At 45.1% G+C, this 18,088-nt stretch overlaps 1 protein-coding gene across 1 annotated transcript; it reads left to right on the plus strand.

Moving 5' to 3' along the window:
* Positions 1-9,085: 9,085 nt before the first annotated feature.
* On the plus strand, positions 9,086-16,382 carry ZDHHC22 (zinc finger DHHC-type palmitoyltransferase 22). Its single transcript, XM_039538949.1, has 3 exons — positions 9,086-9,156; positions 10,872-11,447; positions 16,107-16,382. The coding sequence occupies exons 2-3, from the start codon at positions 10,886-10,888 to the stop codon at positions 16,373-16,375; spliced, it is 831 nt and encodes a 276-aa protein (XP_039394883.1). The 5' UTR covers positions 9,086-9,156; positions 10,872-10,885; the 3' UTR covers positions 16,376-16,382.
* The last annotated feature ends 1,706 nt before the right edge of the window (positions 16,383-18,088 follow it).

Below are 18,088 nucleotides of genomic sequence, written 5' to 3' on the forward strand. Positions count from 1 at the left end.
TCCTAATATCATCCTATTTCTTCTAGCTATACTTTCTAGGTCCACTCTAAATAATTAATCTCTCTCCTTAATGTTTGCGCTCTTCTAATCCTTCTGGATTTATGTCCCTCCTTTAATCCCTAATGTAACTGTTCCCGTAATACTGAGGAGTTGGGATAAAGTAATATGTACAAGCAGCACATAGACTGGTTTTATTAATTTTCCCAGCTACCTTTATCCCTCAAAAACCTTCCTATAGGCCAGGGATTGGCAACCTTTGGCCACGCCATGCAGCCTGTTAGGGAAATCTGCTGGTGGGCCGGGCCGGTTTGTTTACCTGCACCATCTGCAGGTTCAGCCGATCACAGCTCCCACTGGCCATGGTTCGCTGTTCCAGGCCAATGAGGGCTGCGGGAAGTGGCGGCCAGCACATCCATGTGCCAAAGTTGCCAATCCCTGTTATAGGATGAGGCCTAGGGTTGGGGAAAAAATGAAAAATAACAAGAGTTCCCCCTTTCTCCAGAGTATCTGAAACACAGAGTTCCTGATAGCAATACAATGAATCTAGCTTGGGCTTGCTCACAGGGGTAATAAGGATGTTATTTGTTTGTTTTAAATTAAACAGGTGTGATGGCTCCTGTGTTCAGTCATCAGCTACTGTAAAACACTAAGAAGCTGGTTTTTTCTCTTTGCCTGATGCAAATTTTCTGCTTCACTAAATGCTTCCAAACTCTCCCTGGCAGGGCACACCCCCCTCAGTGAATAGCACAGACTTGAGACCTGTCTATAACCTTGTTGGGAGACCTGGCTACCACACAGTTAGAGTTGGACAGCCCAGGACTTTAGGACAGGTCAGAGACATACTTAAGATCCTGTCTACGTTGCAAAATGGATCTGTGCTTTAGCAGTGTTGGGGAATTCTGACCGTTAGCATATTTGCACTTGCAGTGTGGACATGCTCTTGGTCTCTCATTAGTTCACATGCAGATTAAACAATGTTTAGGCACCAGAAATTATTTTAAAATGGTCAAAAGGGCGCCCATCCTCAGGAAGACTCAGAAAGAGATAGTCATCTATTCTATATTCACGCTGAAACTGAGGAGATCCCTGTCCCCTAGCATCAAAGACCCAAATGGCTCATTCAGGGGAGACAGCATTACAAGATCTGTGTGTGCCTCTCCACTTACCTCTCCATCCAGCACATATGGGAATACTGATGTTATGACATTGCATTCCCTCAGACAGAAACACAGGATTGCACATCTCAGGGGACAGGGAAGCAGGAGCCCTGCTCTGGGAATTTTGCCACCAGAGATCCTGGAAATAGACTACCAAGACCATACAACTAAGGGAAACAGGCTCAGCTGCCTCAAAAATTCCAAAACTGAAGGCCTGATTCTGCCACTCTTACTTCTACTGAGCAGCACTTTAATTTGTCCCATTAAAACAAATGGGTTTAATTGCAGAATAAGATGATATTCAACCTAAGTAAGGGCAGCAGAATCAGACCCTGGATTCCCTAGATAACACTTACTTTCTTTTCCCAGAGTCCTGCTGAGACTGGTGAATTCATTACACAAAACACTCAGACACTATAGTTTTTCAGACACAAAAATAAGCATGGAGTACAATGTTCATCTTACTGCCACTGATCACACTTACTGCCTTGTCACTATGGGTTGTGTTCTCTTCAATGCTCACTAGTTTATCTGAGTTATGCCTGATGAATGTTTGTGTGGAACCAGGTCGTTACAGGAAGTGGTGCTGATGACTCTGTAAGTAGCAATATTGCCCCTGAGTCAGTACTGAAACATTGGCAAGCCTGGCAGCTAGGGAATGCTTTGTGGTGGGAGTTACTTGGCTTCAGATGAGAGGTTAACTTGAAGTCCTAATTGCTTGTTACCTTAAATCCTAAATCACTTGTGCACTTTTCAAAAAAGTTAGTAGATTAATCTTTGTGTTCTGCCCAAATTTCAATTTGGGTAGCTATACTCAGCTTTCCTAAATTCCCCTGTAGCTTTAATTACTTAATGGTGCTATGACAATTTACACCAGCTGAGGATTCCTCCCACCTTCCCCAATTCTTCATTTCCAGTCTTAAATCATTGTATCTTTGTATGCTGTTAAACAGCTGCCATGTTCTACCCCAGAGGTGGCAGCCCTTTGGTAATGAAGGAAGTGATCCCTGCATAGGTATGCACTTTGGGAGCCTTTAAGATGGCAGAAGTTATATAATGTAAGATATTTAGTCTAACATATGTTCAGTTAGAATCACTGATATATGCACTGTTTAGCAGATATATATAACATAAGCATGTGCAGTACTCACATATATAATAATAATATTTTACATTTCAACAGCACTCAAAGTAGTTTACAAACTTATATTCCTACACCACCATTGAAATACAGTCAATCTCTAGGGTAGAGAGTGACAGCCAGGAGAAACTAGAAGCAACAAGCATTATCCCACAGGACACATTGCAGCAGCAGTCTATTTTATAGCACTGGTTTAGAAATTTGTTCTGTTCTCCATGGTGAAATGTGTTATATTTCATATCGGACTTCACTCCTTCCCAGACTGAGAGGTTTCTTTCTCTAGGGAGCGGCAATTTCTTCAAGGAAGAGCCCCAGGGAAACAGCAAAAGGAAAGGAACATTTTATCTTTAGCAACTGGTCATTTCCATTTTGGAGGCAGCAAAAGAAGAACCATCTGTTGGGCAGTGAATATTCAACACATGAGCAGTGACTCGATTATGAATATGAGAACGTGTTATTGTTATATATTATTTATAGGGTGCCCTAGATGTGCATGACACTTAAAAATTCTTGGGCTGTACGATATAAATTCGATCAAGAATGCAATACAAAATAGCAACAGACCACCATGGTACGTGGGTGTGAGAATGTGGGGGCGGCAGCAGTAAACACAAGTAGGAGTGGACAGCTCTTGTAGATGGTGATTGTTCCTGTTGACAGAAGGTTGTTTGAGCTGATCACTTTCACACATTCTTTGCTGTTTATGTAGGTTTTTAATCTGCTCCTGTAATTAATATTTACATTTATTATTTTACATTCTATACTCACTGAAGTGCTCTGTTCCTGCAGAACTCTACACGGAAATGACCAAGCATTAAAGGAACATTAACCAGCTACTGGCTCTAACTACAATATTCTTCCATGAGCAGTGGGACTGCTGCCTTCTCAGAAGCTTTTAATGCCCAAAAGCTTAAAAAGAATCAGTTTTAAACAAAATAATTCACAGAAATCAAATTGATGTGGTTAGGCACCTTTGCTGTTAGCCTTCATGGGCTTTAGTTCAGATACTATGATAAATTCTTGTTGAGTTCACTGGGAGCTGGATCAGGTCCTAAATGAACCTACCTGAGGTGCATAGAGCCTGAAAGATGCTGAGCTCCCTCAAGTCGCAGTGAAGAATATCAGAATTGGGGGCATTTCACACTTTGCAGAAGGTGCTCAGAACTTTGCAGGATTTAGCCTTTGGTTATGTTCTCTGCTGTTGGCCTCTTTTTGATTTGCCCCCACTCTCTTTTGCAGGGCTGATTGAGAATTTTCTCTTATAGACCTTCCTGCCTGGGCTTTCAGCCATCTGTTTGCAACTAAGTTAAGGCATGGGCACCTTTCCCTTCACGTGGGGCTCCTTTTCCACCTGTCTCCATGGGAGATTTTCCTTCCAATATTTTCTATTTTAAGCAGATATTTATTGGCTTGCTGAAGTTTATTTGATCATAGAAAGTTGGTGTTTCCCAACATCAGCAGCCGGCAGCAAATGAGTCAAATCTTAATTTCTGTAACAGCTTTCATGACAAAAAAGAGCACATGCTAAATTGTTACTTGGTACATTTGTTTTAAACAGGCCCGATATTTCCTTGCTCTATCTAGCTACCTAACCAGGCACTTACATGGCCTTCACCAACACAGTATCCAAACACCCCTCATTACTTAAACTATGACACTAGTCTTTTGCTCTTTCTTTTCTGCCACCAAAAATGGGCTTAGGGCATTTCTTGAAGATGAATGACTGAGCGAATTAGGGTACTATTATGGGAAAGTCTGAGTGAAGAGATGGGACTTATATATGACTCTGAATGTGACAAGGCTAGTGGCCATTCTTATTTCTTGTGGCAAGAGTTCCAAGTTCTTGGTCTGGCTCTGTGAAGGTTCCGTCTCCTGTGGTCACAAGCCTTCCCCTATTAGTCCGCAGCAACATCATTAAGTGAAGTGTTGTGGGAGGTCCTTGGTTGCCACAGGATAGACAGTTTCTCAGGTAGCCAGGTCCAATTTCATATGGGGCTTTGCAAATCAAGACAGCTAATATTTTTAAATTTGACTTGGCTTGTGTACACTAGGTGCAAAGTCCTGTTCAAAATCATGTTAGTTAAAATGTGATAGTGAATACATTTTTAAACACAGTCACTTTTCCTTATCTAGATCTGACTTTAGAGTTCATGCTTCTTGGTCCATTTGATTTTTGGCTTTTCTAATGAGAATGAGAACATCCTGATCTTTTGCATAAATTAGTATTTAGACACTTCTTTAAAAGGAGATTTAGCCTGATAGACTCAGATCACCCAAAGAGCCATTACAGCCTGTTCTGTAAATCTTTATAAATTCACAGATTATTGACCCTTTTTTGCCTTGCTCAATCTGCTAAGTGTTATAAATCCATGTGCTAAAGTTCCTTAGGACACTGTCACTGGACAAGGTTAGCACAAGCAGATGTGAAAGAATATGGTTCTAAATGAAAAGTAACTGTTTTTTCATTTTCCTTTCCCCCTATTTACTACATGGATTAATGACCTGAATATGTCTGACATACAAAGACATGTCTGAAATAAGAATGTGTCTTTAGGTAGCAAACTTTCCAGTTAGACACCTTAAAACTAGCCCAGACTGATTTTTGGCATGCGACAAAGTGTGAAAACATAATGTGTTCCCTCATAGATATATTATATGCCAAATTTTAGCCCACAGCGTATTTTTACAGCTGAGTTATAAGCCCTGGAAAAGACAAGACATAATGAGACATCAACAAATAAACAAACCAGACAAAAGCTTGGCCCACACAGATGGGAACATGCTGCTGTCATTTAGTGTATTTCCACATTAAAGCTAATGATGGAGGAGGAGGATGAAGATTGGCTGGATCAGGGAACTACCTATACTTCATTTTCAATCTCTAGGCCACAGATTCAAATCCAGAACAAGTCTGATAGTATCAGAAATTCATCACCTTCTATCAACTGTTTAATAGCCCTAATGTGAGCAAGTTGATCTCCGTCCTTTCCCTTATTGACAGGTGTCCATAATCACTAAAGCCACCAGCACAATTTGCACAGCATGACTGGCAACCTAGGTCAAAAAACAGGAACATAATGTTATGTTCCCAAGTTCATCCCACCTGCCTTTCAATACTGCTCAATGGCCAGCAGCTCTCAATTATAGACAGGAGCTTAATTTTAGTCTCTGATTTTAGGAAGTCTTGGCCCTTGTTGACAATTTCAGTAGAGTAGCTAAGGACTGAACAAGGCCCTGGTACTGAATTCCCCTCTGCCCCATAATGTTGGTGCCCCCATCAATGCAGGTTTGATGTCTCTTGGTGAGTGGTGTGGGGTAATCTTGCCATTCTGATACCCATTCTTTACTTTACTTCTTGACTAAACAGAAGACATCAGGTTTTGTCTGCCACATTTGATTAACATTCAATCTTACCTAACACAACAAAACAGAAAACCCTCCAGATATTATGAATGTCCTGATTTTGAAAAGTAATTGACTGGAAAAAAAGCAACTGGAAAGATATAAGGTTTATTCAGACCTTAAGTGAAAATTTGAAACAAGCACCACTGAACATACTACAGATGGGATCCATTTCATCCAAACTATAGAATCAAATAACATGTATTAAATTACTCACTTTTGTGAAATATAACCAATGGGCTGTCTCCTGAATGCAAACCTAATGGGACTGTTTGAAGCTATGCACATTTTTATTGGAAAAATATAAAAAAAAACATAATTTGGGCTGTGATTTAGTGAGAGTTCACTGATGACCGCTGTTAGATGTGAAGCCAGAGAGCATGAAACATGGAATAGGCTGGCACTGCATTTTATTTTGCTTAACATGGGCCAAGCATAGTGGATTGGATGTCTCAGGGAACAGACTATAGAGCAGTGGTGGGCAAATGTTTTGGCCCAAAGGCCACATCTGGGTATGGAAATTGTATGGCAAGCCATGAATGCTCACGCAATTGGGGGTTGGGGTGCAGGAGGGGTTGAGGGCTCCAGCTGTGGGTGCAGGCTCTGGGGTGGGACCAGAAATGAGAAGTTCAGGGTGCAGGAGGGGGCTCTGGACTGGGTCCAAGGGGTTCAGAGGGTGGGAGGGGGATCAGGGCTGGGGCAGGGGGGTTGGGGCTTGGGGGTGGGGTTGCAGGCTCTAGGCGGTGCTTACATCAAGCGGCTCCCAGAAGCAGCAGCATGTCCCCCTTTATGGTCAAGTGTAGCCCACGATTCCCGGCCAATGGGAGCTGCGGGGGAGGCACTTGCAGTGGGGGCAGCATGTGGAACCCCCTGGCTGCCCCTACACATAGGAGTGGACGGGGAACATGCTGCTGCTTCCGGGAGCCGCGCAGAGCTACAGCATGCGCAAAGCGGGCAAGCTCCCAATCCTGCTCCCCGGCAGAAGCTCAAGGGCCAGATTAAAATGTCTGAAGGGCCGGATGCGGCCCCTGGACTCTAGTTTCCCCACCCCTGCTATAGAGACTTTCATCTACTATGGTCAAGTGTAGCCCAGGTTAGTGGTGACCAAAAGATGCCATCAAATGATGGCTGTTTGATAGATTGTGTGGAAAGAGTTAGTGAATTTCCATTCTACTTCCTAGTAGTCAGTTATCCACATCAGAGAAATCACCTTCACACTTGGCACTAATTGATCCTGTCTCAGGGTCAGTTTAAAGGGTCAGTGGACCATGGAGATCAAACTCCCTCCAAGTCAGGGGTGAGACACTGGGGGCTGGCTCTGGAGTGGTGTGTGGGAGAAGTTCACAGTGCCATTCTCCAAGAAGTACCAGTGCAATGGGTAGTAATAATAATAATAATAATACCTAGGCCTTTTATATAGTGCTTTTCATACAGAGATCACAAAGCCTTTCTGAAGGAGGTAAATGTTCTTATCCCTGTTTTTACAGATGTGGAAACTGAGGAATGGAGTGGTCAAGTGATTTATCTAAAGGCATCCAGCAAGCCAGCAGCAGAGCTGTGAAAAGAACCTAGGTCTCCTGTACACTAGCCCACACTGCCTCTCTAAAAGAGAAAACGGGAGACTTACATTTCTCTGTCAATCAGTCTAGCTTCTCTCACCAGTATGACATTGGGGATGGGGGAAGGGAGAGAATAATACCAATTCCTGAAGTAAATATTGATGTCATTTGTTTTAATACATACCCACAAATTAACCATTGCTCTTGTTATTTTGGTGAGTGAACAAGCTAAGTTGTCTAGCTTTTCTCAAATCTCTCTCTCACACACACAAACACAGACTCAAATTCCTCCCTGATATAACTCCACTGAAGTCAATGGAATTATACGAGAATTAATCCTGACCCCTCCTCCCCAATCTCGCACTGCACAAACACAATAATGTGAACAGAGAAAAACAATTTATACCATATTTTAAAATATTAAGTCAGTATTTTGCTAGTCACAAAATTGTGAGCATCAAAGTCTGGAAGAGCATGTTAATGAAAGTAGCAGGCATAATTTAGCCACTGTATCACTCCAGTGGGAAAAGCTGCTCACTTTCTCTTATACATTTCATTAATAAACTGTAGCTTGTGGTGCTACCAGTATAGGAAGAATTAATGTCTTTCATGTTATTCATTCCCTTCAGTCAATGAGCCTCCATTACATGAAAAGGTTTCAATGTATTTTTTCTGTTATTTTGACGTAAGCTGTTAAAATAAGAAGAAAACTCTGATTGTCTAACAGTAGAAGCTAGGCTGGTATATTCCTTCTTTTAAGGCTCACTCTAGTTTAAAATCAATAAGTCAAGGAAATATTAAAAGATTTTGTTTATTTGGGATCATGACAGGGAGATCATTAGGATAGGTGAATGCTGTCCAGTTTTCCCCACATTTCTGCTGAAGTGCACCTCAGTCATGTCTCATTTCAGCTCCATTGTGCACAGGCCTGGCTTCCTCTGGCTTTTGTTATCCTAAATGGTTTTTTCTCTGATATGTTGAATCATGAAAGTGAGCTGAGAAAAAAAAAGTTATTTATGCAACAAAACAAAAAAGCATTAAATAAAAAACATCTGACTGTCACTAACTCCCACAGTGTGTGTGGGGGGGGGGGGTGAGGGGATAGTTCTCACAATGCGTATCTCCTTAGAAGCTGAGACACAGGAGCGCACTTCAGTCCTGCCCTGCCATGCACTCCATTTAGATGTGAGTGATGGGCCTCGCTGGCAAAAGCAGAGCCTGCTAATGAGTCTGAATCACAGGATGGTTCTTATGAAAGGGATTAATCCTAGGACCAGTTTGCAGTCACCAACCTGTATTTTCTTTCGCCTGTGACCAGTTCAGAATTTGAATCTTGGTCTCCAGAGGTTCAAAGCACTAAGCCAGGGAGCCTCCTTGTGCCCCTTTCAAAGGTCAGACATTTATTTGACAAGCTGTGAATGTCTGTCAATGTCTTGTGTGTGGGTGTTTGTGTGTGTGTGTGCAGGTATTTTGGAGAGAGAGAGCGTGCATGTGTATTGTGTGTTGGGGGGGGGGGGGAAGAGTGTGCTAGTTACTCAGCACGTATGGACATGAGTAATTAAAGCTCTGTGCACAAGTTCTCTGGGACTCGTTTAGCATACAGCACAGTGCACTTTACTCCCCTCCCTTCAATGCTCATTAGTTGACTAGGGTGCCAGAGGTCCTGGATCTGGGTAAAAAAGAGGAGGCTGCCAGCCGAGAGAGAGAGAGAGAGAGAGAACCCCTCCCAAACTTTCCAGCCGTCACAAAACTGTTCCTCAGGGCTGCTGCTCTTCCCAGGAGTGGCTCGTCGGCAGCAGGCGAGACGTTTTCACCCTCCCCCCTTCTGAGGCACCTGCAGGAGCAGCAGTTTCCAGCCGGCCGGGCTGCAGCAGGCAGGACCTGCTCTGGGCTCTGGGTGAGTGAGCTGAGATTCCTCTTCCTTCCCGTCTCCTGCCCCACTGCCAGCAGCTCCACTGTGCTACAACCGGTGGAACTGAGGGGCTTGAAGAGCCCAGGCTCCAGGGCGCATAGGGACACCTTCCCGCTGCGTACGGGGTGCTGGTAGGGAGGGAGGGAGCCGAGGTGCCGGGGCCCAGCGGCACACAATACTCTGGCTGGTGCTGCAGGGACAGCTGCCTCCAGTGCCACGGCTCCCAGGAGGGCTCCTGCCAGAGGCACTGAAGGGACAGCGCCCTATTTCCTGCTGGGGGTGCTGAAGGGACAGCTCCCCACTGAGCCGCCTGCGGCTGTTGGGAGAGGGCTGCTAAGGGGGAAGCTCCTCAAGCCTCTGCTGTTCACACCGCGGCTGCTGCTAAGCCAGCGGCTGGCCTCGAAGGGCCACCAGCTTCTTCCCAGCTCCCTTGGACTCCGGCCACAGCAGATCCAGGCAGCCAGGTAACAAGAGCAACAACTATGCACTCCTAAAAACAGCAAGCAAGGGGATTTCAAGGTTATTCCGTGTGCCAGCCAGCCAGCAAGCCGGGCGAGCTCGGAGAGGGGGGTGAGCTGATCTGGAGACTGCCCAGCGGTCCCGCCAGAACCAGGCTGGGGCTGCCAGTGTTGGCACCACAGAAAGTTCCCAGTGGCTACTAGATCTTTAAAGTGTAAGGGACAAATGTGCTTCCGATTTAAGTTCCAGGCTGAAGTTTCCTTACAATGGTGGATAAGGTCCAGCCGGGGAGTGTAAAAAGCGGGCAGCGCTGGAACAGGCGGCTCCCTGCTTCATTTATTTGTCATATGTCCTTGTACCCTTGTACATTTTATATGTGCCTGGCACAGATGGAAAAAGAAAGCTGAACGTAGTCATCGCTGTGTTGGGGGAGCTGGCGTGGACCTGCCGAGATGGCTGCTGTTTTGTACCTTTGGTTTTTAGGGGGTTTTGTTTGCTTGTTGGTGTAATCACGTGTATTGACTATACAATAACGACAGACAGACACACACACACAGCGCTCTGTTGCTGTTACAGAGTTCCTCGCACAACGCCGAAGGTTGCAGCTGGGGCAGCACTTAGCAGGTGTTTTGTGCATTTCCTAATTTTGCGCATGTAGGGACAACAGTCATTGAGGTAATCTGCAGATCTGTGGCTTCAACGGATAAATTAGAATTTTGGATCTGATCCGTATTGCAGTGGATTAGAGCATCCACCCTTTCTCGCTTCCCTTCTTCCCCCACCTTCCTTCTGACATGCAACACAAAAATTGACCCTGCCTGTAACAGGAACTCCTGTAGTAGAGAAAGGGGGAGCCGCGGAGCGAGCTTGGTGCTGATGCAGCCGGCAGACAGAGCTCCAGACACCGCAGCCTCTGGGATCTCAGTGGCAGTGCCGCCTGCAAGCTCCCTGAAGCCAGGCACTGACTGGGGCTGTGATAGTAACAGCTCGGAAATGAGGAGCGATCGTTCCCCAAGGAGCTTGTCTCTGTCACACGCCACTGAACTGGTGGGGGTTTCATTGCAGGGGGTGAGTGTGGCAGACGGGAGGGAGGGGCGGGGGAGGGCAGCAGAGAGGGCATTACCAGGAGCAAACAGGGGAGCCGAGGGGAGGCGGGGGGGATGGGGAACCTGGAAGGAAATGGACGCATCAAGTATCCGTCCGAGGCGGTGATGTTTGTTCTCTTCTTGCTCTCCCTGCAGGAATGTAATCCACAATGCTAGTTCTCAGGGTGCTCAATGTTGTTGCTCCAGCCTACTTCCTGTGCATCTCCTTAGTGACCTTCGTCCTCCAGCTCTTTCTCTTCATCCCCAGCATGTTCAAAGACCCTTCCACCACCCCACTTTTCTCTCCTGCTCTGCTGCATGGGGCCCTATTCCTCTTCCTCTCAGCTAATGCCCTGGGGAACTACATCCTTGTGATACAGAACTCCCCTGAGGACCTGGGCAAGTGCCTGAACTCGGGCGGAGGAGCCGAAGTGGTGGCGGACCAGCCGGACGGAAGCAGGTCCCCTTGCTCAGCCTTGCCCAGCACCCACTTCTGTAGACTGTGTGCCAGAGTCACCCAAAGGCATGACCACCACTGTTTCTTCACAGGGAACTGCATCGGGAGCAGGAACATGCGGAACTTTGTCATGTTCTGCCTCTACACCTCATTGGCTTGTCTCGACTCCCTGGTGGCAGGGGTGGCTTACATTTCTGCAGTGCTCTCTATGTCCTTTGCAAACCCACTGGCCTTCCTCACCCTCCTGCCTCACTCCATCAGCCAGTTCTTCTCAGGTAAGCGGCCTCTCTCCCAGAGAAAGAACATGGTCTCTCTTTGCTCAAATGTGTCACTTGGGTCCTGCTCTTTCCCAGGCAACTTTGTGAGGGGTAGAGGGTGGAGAAAAGGAAGAGAGGGGTTCCTGTGCTCAAGGATCTCTTAATTGAGGTTTGGTGTACATTTCCTGTAGTACTTTAGCACTGTGATCAAAGGCCCTACTGAAATCGAGGCTGGGCCCCAGCCAGGTTCCAGACACAGCCCTCTTCATAATTTATTAGGTTCTAAAAAAAACCCAAACCCAGTGCCTAAGACAGAGCGTCAGTGAGCAGGCCTGGTGGGCACAGAGACAGTACAGTGCAACTAGGCAGCAGGAGAAAGAATTTCACTCATTATCCTCCCTGGGTGCCTGGGCGTGGTTCTCAAGTTCTTCAGAGGGGGGGACCATATCCTAATAGAGATTGACTGGGGGACACTTGCCCTTCCATTTGCCATCACCTGGTCACTCCTCCACTCCCATTAGACACACACCCAGTCCCACCGCCTTTCCCATTCACCATCATTCAGCCCCACCTCCCCTTCCATTCACCATCATCCTGCCCCATCTCCCCATCATAAAACACACATCCAACCCCACTTCCTTTCCCATTAGACATCACCCAGTCCAATCACCCCTCTCATTAGACACAAGCCCAGACCCAGCTCCTTTCCCTTCCCAATAAACACACCTCACCCCACATCTCCTCCCTGTGGCAAGTACAGCAGCTGCTCGCATGGAAAATCAGTGTTAGGAAATTATGCTAGCTTCCTTTAATGCTATCTAGCAGGTGGAAACAAAGAAGAGAAATAGTATGATGTGACCAACCAGCTCTCCACAGACCTCCAGCTAGTTCTTTGCAGACCACAGTTTGAGAGCCACCATTGATCTCTGAAAGCCCCCCACGCCAAAAGCAAATGTATTGAGAGGAATAATCTCTTGCTGCTGACCCTGCCTTTTTATGCCTTTCAAGGTGCCCTTTCCCAATCTGCATCTTTTCCTGCTCCTCATCAATTCTCCCCCTACTCCTCTAACTTCTTTTCCTGATCCTACTTCCACAGCTCTGCCTCAGCACCTCTGGTTCTGTCCCTCCTCATCTCACCATGCCCCCGAGCCCCTTCAAATGCACCAAGTCTAAATTTGAGACAAAACCCTAGAATGAAGGGCATTTGAAAAGTCCCTACACAGAAAGCTTATAGACTAGTGGTACTCTGAAAGTGACTAAGTAAAAATGTCATTCTTTTAACCATCAGACCTGCAGCCTGTGTGTATCAGAATCAGATCTCCTCACTTTACTGACTAAAACAGGACTTCTGCTCTGACCCCTGCAGAGCCACTCAGCTCAGGGAGAGGACCAGGATTGTATTCTGGGGTCATGAATCAACAGGATTGTTACTATGTTTTGATTGCAGAATCTTGCTAATGATACATGAGCCACAAGGAACCCAGCTTGATTTTCAGATTCCAGGCTGAGAAGGCTGGCATTTAAAAACAAACAAGCAGCAATTTACTTAGAAAAGTATCCAATTTTGGCATGGTAGTCACTGAAAGACAATAGACATGGAACCCTGCCATGAGATTTTGGTGAAGTCACTTTTCCAAGTAGAACCACATTTTAAATAACGTTGGATAAACTTCTTCAGAATGAATAATGTCTGACTTGATGCTCTCCTCTTCTAAGCTATGCTTTACACAGCAAAATGGAGTGGGGGAAAAGGTGAGGAGGCCACCAGGGGGCTGGTTATGGCTCTTTGATTCTGTGGGCTGATCTTTATCAACCCTGGCATATGTTAGAGCAAAACCCTAGGCTTCACTAACTTATGCCACTAGTGTATGGACCCTGAGGGACCATGTATTAACTGAGGATCAGTGCAGCAGAGCAGAACTCCACCACACTCCAACACATCCTTTTCCTCCTCTGACATGCTCTCTATGCTGGCAGCAGGTGACCACTGGAGATGGATCTGCTAGTTTTATGCCAGCTGGATTAATTCTCAGCTGGCTAGTTGTGGCCAGAATCTGTGATCAGGAGGCACAAAGAGCCAGCATGGATATCAGAATTTGTCCCAATATCTATAAATTAAGCATCATGATTCAGCATTTCTGGCATAAATAATGTGCAGCAATAAGAGTGAGATCACATCAAGTTCACAAGGAACAGAAGTAAATTTGGATTTAAAATGGGCTCTGGTAATGATGGGCAAATGAGGGGTATTTTTTGTAAATGTCTGTCAGATTGGATTTACTAACAAAACTATAGACTACTGTTTATTTGGATAACCTAAGAATAAGATGAATAAACCTTACGTCCATTAAGTATGGCTCAGGAAATCTTTATACTTGCAAAAAGAGACAAAGGATTCCTCTTCTCACAACATGGTGACTTTCTGCATCATGGCCTCAAATAAACCTTGCAGGCTTGTTGAAAAATCCTCAGCTCCCAACAGAGCATTATCAGGAAAAATGAACCAATCTCTATCACTCTTGCTTCCAATAAATGCTGAGAAGCCCATGCTTGTGTCTGACCTTCCTATTCAAAATTTCAAGTTACCCTCACTAACCGAATTAGTATAAGGATTCTTCACCTCCTTAAGGGGATCTGTTCTTCCCTTGCCATGTTGTGCATGATGTTTACTGGGATCTGACAATAAAAGAAAGGTGATATTGAATTTAAAAGCAATGTTTAATGGTTCAAGTGTTCAGGACTGAAAAGCCAGATGCTGTAGTCTGTATGAAAAAAATCATCCTGTGAATGTTCTCTCCTAGCCAAGTCCAAAACGTGAAGTGAAGTCAAAGTGTAATTTTGTGGCAGCCAACAGCTAAACTATTAATTACAGCATTTCAAGATGGAGAAGCTGGAATTCATAAGGCCAGAGGAGACTATTAGATCATCTACTCTGAAATCCTGTATAACACAATTCCAATAACTGGAGGAGCCATGAGCTACTTACTGCCAGCCACCCAGCCCTGTTCTGGTGACTCCTGGTGAGAGAGGATGAGGCAGGACTGGCTATAAGACTAGCCAGCACTCCTGCAACATTCCTTATGGTGACTTCTGCTGAGAGAGCTTGGATAAGAGTAATTTGTGTTGCCCCCCCCCTCCCCCCCGCACCTACATTCTTCTCTTCAGGAGGGAAAGGTGACATTAGAGATGATAATGATACAGTTTAGATATTAGCGTCCAAATATTCAGGCACATCCGCGTGTTTTGTAACCCAGCGCCAGCCCACAGGGATCACTCTGGGAAAGCAGCTCCATCATGCTGCACACCTAGGTAGGGTGGGCGTGTCTATGCACACACAGGCTGCTCCCCCCTGCTCCCCCCAGCTCATTCAGATCTTGCTCACACAGGCACTGGGGGAAAGGTTGCAAACACTTTTCTGTTTGGAACAGATTTTTATTCCTAACTTTTCCTCTCTCAGAATCTGCTCAGAGTTCACAGTCTCTTCTCCTTCACCTCCCACCCCCTGGCTCTGTTGGCGGCAGGTTGTGACCTGATAGTTTCAATTCTTCTTCTTCTTCTTCTTATCCACTCCCTGTGGAGCATAAGGCGCCAACCACTCTCCTCCATTCATTTTGTTCTTGAGCGAGACAGCAGAGTTCATCCCACTTCATTCCCATACCTTTCATTTCCTCTTCAATGGTCCTTCGCCACGTCCCCAATGGTCTACCTCTCCTCCTTTTTCCTTGTGGTGTCCATCGTAGGGCAATACGAGGGTGTCTATCAGCATCCATTCTCAACACATGCCCCAGCCACCTCCATCTTCGTTGTTTGGCTTCATCCACTATATTGTTGATGCCCGTTAATCGGCTCACTTCAACATTGGTGAGAGGTTCTTTTAAAAGACCTGTAAAGAATTAGTTATGATACATTTCATAGTTATATCAGAACTAAAAATATTGGCAGATCCTGAGCGGGTGCAAATTGGCCCATATACTGATATCACACTATATAGAGAGAGATATATAGGGCCAGAACTATAGCTGCTGTAAATTTTCACAGCTCCATTGACGTCAATGGAATTAGGCCAATTTGCACCCGCTGAGGATCTGCCCATATTTTTTAGTACTTATATGTGTATAAAATTATATATAACTTTTTCAAAACAATGATTAGAAATACCTGTTAGATTCAATGTTTCCATAAGTCTTTTAGCGTACTGTAGCCATGTACACAAGAGATGCTACTGTGCTGCAAGCTAGTGCATTGTAGATTCAGACCCTGCTTTCATGTGCAAAAACATCCCATGTAGACAGGCCCTATGTCATTTAAGCACTTTTGAAAATGTTACTAACAATGATTAAAATACATTTTATATTTTGTGGAATTTTCACAAGCCCTGATGCTACATATTAACAGTATAAACCCTAGTCTAGTCTAACCTCTACCATTTTAATATTTTTCCCCAACAGTGTTAGTTGCATTGATTATCATGAATGAAATACTTCAATTAGAATAATTAGAATGATTAATTCTCTTTTTCCTTCTAGCTCTCCAGTTGTATAATTGTTATAGAATATAATTCAGTTTCCAGGGCTCTGCAGGTTGAATATTTCTGGATGGCTAATATACTAATATGTGGGGTGTGTATAAAATGTTGTTTCTTTTTTCTCTTCCCCTCTCCTGGCTCTGGAACTGCAGGAGCTCTCCTTAGCTCTGAAATGTTTATCATTCTCATGCTGTACCTCTGGCTTGGAATTGGACTTGCCTGTGCTGGCTTCTGTTCCCACCAGATACTGTTGATTTTACGAGGGCAAACTCGCTACCAGGTGCGGAAGGGGATGGTGGTAAGAGCCCGGCCCTGGAGGAAGAACCTGCAGGATGTCTTTGGGAAGAGGTGGCTAATAGGACTTCTCATTCCTATGCTAAATGTGGGAAGTGACTATCATCACAGGCATAAAGACAAGTAACTCTCCACAACACACACACACACAGATATACCCCTACTTTCTCATACTCTGCTACAACATGGCAAAGTTGGGATAGTCCATCTCTCAGTACTGCAGACTCTGTGGGGAAGGGATTGGCTAGCAAACTGAACAGACATAAGAGATTGTCTTTCTGTTCTGTGCTTGTACAGTGCCTAGCACAATGGGGTCCACATCCATGACTAGGCTCCTAGCTGCTATGTTAATACAAATAATAAATATTAATAAGGAGATCACAAACCATGTAGATGAAGAGATACTGCCGCTTTGTAGACACATCACTGCACCTGTGTACATGGCAACAGTCTCTGTACTATTAGAAAAAGAATATTCAAATCCTCCTTTAGGCGCCTTTCTCACTCTTTTATCTCCCCTCTCTCTCTTGCTCTCTCTCTCTTATTTAATCTATGCCTTCTCCCACAACTGGCAGCAGGATCCTTCTCCAGCTAGCTGATAGCCTATGCTATCATGACTAGATTGTAAGCAAAGTATATGTTCCTGTGGGGGGTTCCAAGTTGGAGCTTTATGAAGCATAAAGTGACCTGAGACAGAAAGAAGCATTTAACAATAAAACTGTAGTGCAGCCAAGCCAAACCCTCTAGGAAGAGGCTGCTAGGAAGGCAGAGAGAGTCTAGTCTCCATAGACTAGAAATTAGGGATGGAAAGGACTTATTAGGTCTCTTGATCTCCAATTATTCTTGATCTCTTCCCTTCGTAGGTGTATGAAGGGATAGCAGCTAATAGACTGACCACGAGGCCTGTCAGGATTGCAGCTCTATTGGCTGCTTCTCAGAGCATTTCTTCTTCAACTCCCCATCCTCAACCCTTGCTTTATGAGACAGTCCATGGCACAATTGTCTATCTGGCTCCAAGGACCAGCAAGCAGATCTAATAATGGACCTTGGATCAAATAAGGCAGAGATACAAGGAAAGAAAACTGTGAGCATGAACGGAAAAGATGCATTTGAGAGTTGGGCTGTGTATGTGACAGAGGTAGGCTGGGGGTGACTTGTGTGAGTGAGTGACAGAAAGTGCATGCACACAGATTGGCCTGGCAGGAGAGTGTAAGTGGCAGCACTTAAATGTACATCCTGATATAGCACACAGTCAAAGATGGTTCGTCCATGTTGAGTGGTGGTCAGAGTTCAGACCTCACTGGAAGACAGTGGGGTTCTCCAAAGACACTTTGCTATAATTTTGTAGTAGTATTATAAATTAACAAAATTATTACCTCAAACATTCCTGCCATACCTTTACCATAGACTCTTCAGAGGTTCTCAAACTGGTGGGGGGGCATGAGAAGCTTTAGGGAAAAAATTACTGCACATATTCAGAGCTGGGTGGCCGGAGAGTGGTGGCCATACTATATCATGCCATCCTTACTTCTGCGCTACTGCTGGCAGCGGTGCTGTCTTCAGGGCTGGGTGCCTGGCCAGCAGCTGCCACTCTCCACTCTGCCTTCAGAGCTAGGCAGTCAAAAAGCGGCAGCTGCTGGCCAGATGCTGGTGGGGGGGAAGGTCAAGTAAATTATAACAGACACAAAGAAGGGGGGGTGCAATCAAGTTTGAGAACAAATGCTTTAGGACATTTCCTCTAGCCCAGGAATAGTGGAGTACATTCATCATGGTGTATCTCCAACAAAGAAATTAACGGAGTTACTATTGGGATTAATCAGCCCAGAATGTCAGTATGTCC

This window comes from Mauremys reevesii, linkage group 4 (genome assembly GCF_016161935.1).
Source record: "Mauremys reevesii isolate NIE-2019 linkage group 4, ASM1616193v1, whole genome shotgun sequence".
NCBI lineage: Eukaryota > Metazoa > Chordata > Testudines > Geoemydidae > Mauremys > Mauremys reevesii.